Here is a 4392-nt window from a genome sequence, read left to right as displayed (position 1 = left end):
CAGAAAACTGATTATGGAACATCTACTGCCACCTAATATTAATAAAAAAGAAAACAAAACTTGGGTGTAGTATCATCATTGAATACTAGATGGCGGTAAACCCTTCATCAAGGAAATATTTTTTGCACACCTTACGGGAGAAGTTACAGTAAGTCAAGACGACCATATATTCATCGGTAACATTGTGAATTGGATGTCTTGTCATCTGGACAACCATTGTTGCATATTTTTTCCTTTAACTGCCGCATTTCAGGGAGAGTTTGTTACATAAATGGTATCATCCAGAACATTTTGCCAAGGCCTAGTTGCAAATTCAACATGCTGGCCACCATGCCTGCTGACATATCAGAATTTGGATGGCTATGACCAGTACTAAAAAAATATCCCAATGTCATGTATTAGCTGCCATCTATGATTTAGAAATAGTAATAGTTGGTAATTTTTCGTCTTTCTAAATGATAGATAATGGGTCCTATTTTTCTGTTTGTGATTCACCAATGACCACCAACACAGAAATTATCAAATATCTGTGTAGGTGGCAGCAAGAGCTATTCCAACTTGAAATTGCATTAGCACTTGGCTGACCATATTTCCCTGAGAAACATTGGAGCCTATTCCGACAAATTGATGATGCCTTGAACCAATTGTCACCAAAACGATACCAAAAGTAAAAAAAAGTGAACAGAAAACTAAAAAAAAAAATAACCAAATGGCAGGAAATTTGGGCTCATGGGTTGAGATGAACGTGAAGGTCTAAGGGGAGCGGGCATGATGATGAGTTAATACATAATTATATACACGCAAGAATGTACAGATCGTCTGTACACATCTTTGATGTTCCCCCCACCCATGATGATTGGCCCACCCGTTCAGATGTCACTGACAGTCTATGATTTTTTTTTCTTGCAAGCACCCCTCTCCCCTATACATTCTAGATGATTTGGGAATTGTGTATGAATTGAGATCTAGAAATTTAGCCCCGGTACATTTCACCTGCCCTGACTGTATGAGTGACCAAGTGGGTAACTGTATGAGTAAGTACGAGTGAATGACCATATGAATGATCAAATGGGTTACCAAATGTGTTGCCATATTTTGTGATTAAGTTAGTGACCATATGAGTGATGATTACACTCACTTGGTCTCGCGTACTGTCTCTAATGTGGCCACCACAAGTGGGTGCACTTGTCTACTCATATGATCACTAATACAGCTGATAATGTCACAAATACTTCGTAACTCATATGACCACTCACTCCCACGTGTCACTCACCCACTCAGTCTTACCACTCACATGGTCAGGGCAGGTGAAGTTTACAGTAGACGATAAATTTCCGTAAACTGAATGAACCATAAGGTGATTAACAAAAAAATGTTTGAAGATAATCAAATTATTTAATGGTGAAGACAATGAAAAATGAAAAAGCAAACAAACAAATCAAGAGTCGTCTATTTCGGGTTGATCCAAGGACGATGAAGACGCAGCAGCTTCCGCCGCCATCGCCCTAGCCTTTTTTTCGAGTTCTTGTATATCAGATGTTGTTGGCATTTCTTCGACAGCTGGTTCTTTGGTTGGACCAGAAGGATCGTCCTCCACTCCACCGACAGTCGCATTTAGCATCTGAGCCGACATAAAGTTCACCTGGGTGTTGTACACGGCCTGAACGCTTCTTCTGATCCTCAGCATCTCTCTCATTGTGTCCTCATTGCCATGTTTCACCTCGAAGGACTTCCAGGTTTGCCAGAACTCTTTGTTGGTGCGCGGATCGCACATCTGGCTGCAATGTGCATATATTGCCCTCGCCCTGTCAATCTCACCAAGCTTCCTCTCCAGGTCCGCAAACTTCACACACATCTGGATCGCTTCCTTATCGGGCAGAGCCTCGATGGCCTGTTCATAGATGTTCCTCGTATATGTCACACCATATATCTCTGCCGCTTTCCTTATGTAGAGGTTGAACATCTCGAACCGTTCTTCTGGCGCGACAGCTTTTGTTGCCCTCTCATAAATAGACATTGCGTGACGGGCGAGGCCATGATCTTCCTCAAGCTTCGCATACAGCAGGCATAGCGACTTGGCAAATTTTGGTGGGCACTTCTCCAGGCACTGCTCAAACAGGTCTCTCGCCCTTTCCAACTTACTCCCTTCGTAACGTTTCAGAAACTTCGTGAGGTACGTGTTCCAGATGTCATAGACATTCGGCCACTTGAACAATGCGATACCTTTCTCGTAGGCCTTGAATGCTTCCTCGAAGTAGTTGTGCTCTTCCAGGAAGAGGCCATAGTTTATGATGATCTGTGGTGTCGCAATGCGGAGATCAATGATCCTGTCGTATACCGCCTTCGTTGACTTAAAAGTGCCGAAGCTCTCTTCCAGGTCGGCGTACAGCGACCAGACCTTCAAGGACTTGTATAGCCTGTCCTGTGCCGACAATGACTGGTCGTGGTAATCACCTTTCTTTGGTGGCGCCGCTGTAGCCTGGTGCATCAGGGATAAGGCCTTGTCAACGTTCTTATGCCGCAGCTCCAACTCGGCCCACTCACACCAGACTGTGGCGAGATCATCCACTTTGACGAATGGCACCTGAATTGCTTTCCCGAAGATCACCCTAGCATCTTCGAGCTGCTTGTTGCTCTCATAGAACTTTGCGAAATCCACCCACAGCGCATGCAGCTTGCCGGACGCAAGCTTTGGATCGACCGTCTGAACGGCCTCAGTGTAAGTATATATAATCTCCTTCGGCTTGCCTTCCAGGAGCTTGACCCTCTTCTGCCACTCATGCACGTTATGAGGGTTCTGTCTGAGGATAACACTGTTGAGCAACAGCGGCCTACGGTCGATGAGGTCTTCGAATCTCGCGAGCCTAAGCTCGACGTCCAGCTCATCGTCTTCAGATTCGCCACCTTCTGCCATCGCCTCCATCTTTGCATTGACCAGGCCTTCTTCAAACTGTGCATATGCATCAAAAACCTGTGTGAAGTCCCTCACAGTCATCACAGTCTGGACAGCTTCCTCGAATATATCTCTGGCACGTTCGAACAGTCCGCTCCTTATGTAGTAATCAGCCAGACAGTTCCAGAAATGACCGACTTGATCAGTGAAACGGCTCAGCCCATCTCTTATTATGGCATCTACATTTAAAGAGACGACGTCTTCAGGGTTCTTCGACATCAGCTCACACAGCTCGTTCCACATCTGATGCTTCGGTTTCCCAGACCTCGAAACGAAGGAGTCGTTGTTGACAATCTCTGCGAGTTTCACAGCAGCGTCATCCAGCCTACCTATCTTTATCAAGTACTCGATGAACTCCTCAGCGTTCTCTGGTGACAGCTTCATGTAACGCCTGTAGACCCGGATGGCGGTCTCCGGGATCTCTCGCTGCGTCACAAACTTGATGTAGAGCGGCCAGATGCGGTGGTGCTGGGTTATGGGCAGGGCCCTGAGGGCCCGGTCGAAGACGTGGCGGCACCTGGTGGTCTGACACTGGAGCATGAGGAACGAGCAGTAATCTATCCATATCCTCGGCATTTTATGCATGAACACTAGAGAGCGCTCGAAGGCGCTGTTGACGTCCTCGTAAGCCGGATCTAGAACAAACTTGCTCTTCAGCTGCTTACGTCTGAGCTTCAGGTAGCTGTACCAGAGCTTGTAGCTTCCGGGGAGCTCCTTCAAGGACCTCTCGTACAGTTCGTTGATGGTGGAGCTCGGGGAGCCTTTCTTGTGCTCGATGTAGCGGAACCAATGCTTCACCGAGAAAGGGTTCCTCAGGATCTCCTCCTCGTAAGGGACGTCTTCCTCGGGAATTTCGACCACGTGTGCAACCATCACTAAACAACAAAAAAAAGCTTCAAGTTTATGGATCAAAACAACAACAGCCAGACGTAAAACATCAGGACGTCTTTGACAGCTATTCTCCAGCTTGGACCATTTATCGGAAACGATGGTGGTGATTTCCGTTGAATATCGATTAACCATAATATCAGGTAAAACTGATGCCCTTAATACTGAGCTGACCATGTTTTCTCGACAAAAAATAAGGATATTTTGAATCCGAAAATAAGAGAAATTGCTAATTCTTGCTGAAACTGATGCTAAAGGTGAGCAAAAATTTTAACGGGACCTTTGCCCATAATCACCATCACTTTGAGGGACAGGCTACGGTCGCAACCAAAACAAACCGCTCTTTTCCCTATACTTAACATGTGTTTTGCTGGTTCGAATTCTTTTAAAATATTAATAACTAAATAAATTTAAGCACCATGACTGTTTAATGCGTCTTCAGGTAATCTACATGATCCAATTAAGGGGACAAATAAAATCTTTTATATTTTTAATTTATTTTTGAAAGGGGGAAGATCATTTTTCACTCTCAACTCGTCATACGTTTTTAG

At 45.0% G+C, this 4392-nt stretch overlaps 1 protein-coding gene across 1 annotated transcript; it reads right to left on the bottom strand.

The window, feature by feature from the left end:
• Positions 1-1375: 1375 nt before the first annotated feature.
• fand (Pre-mRNA-splicing factor SYF1 fand) lies at positions 1376-3911 on the bottom strand. Its single transcript, XM_089248634.1, has one exon. It carries the CDS (start codon positions 3824-3826, stop codon positions 1439-1441), a length of 2388 nt encoding a protein of 795 aa, XP_089104760.1. The 5' UTR covers positions 3827-3911; the 3' UTR covers positions 1376-1438.
• Positions 3912-4392: the final 481 nt, after the last annotated feature.

Source organism: Pholcus phalangioides, unplaced genomic scaffold (assembly GCF_987345545.1).
Source record: "Pholcus phalangioides strain wild (caught in Gottingen) unplaced genomic scaffold, Ppha-v1.0 ptg000020l_1, whole genome shotgun sequence".
Classification (NCBI taxonomy): domain Eukaryota; kingdom Metazoa; phylum Arthropoda; class Arachnida; order Araneae; family Pholcidae; genus Pholcus; species Pholcus phalangioides.
Note: the sequence above shows the minus strand (reverse complement) of the source record. Positions and strands in the feature narration are given on the sequence as shown.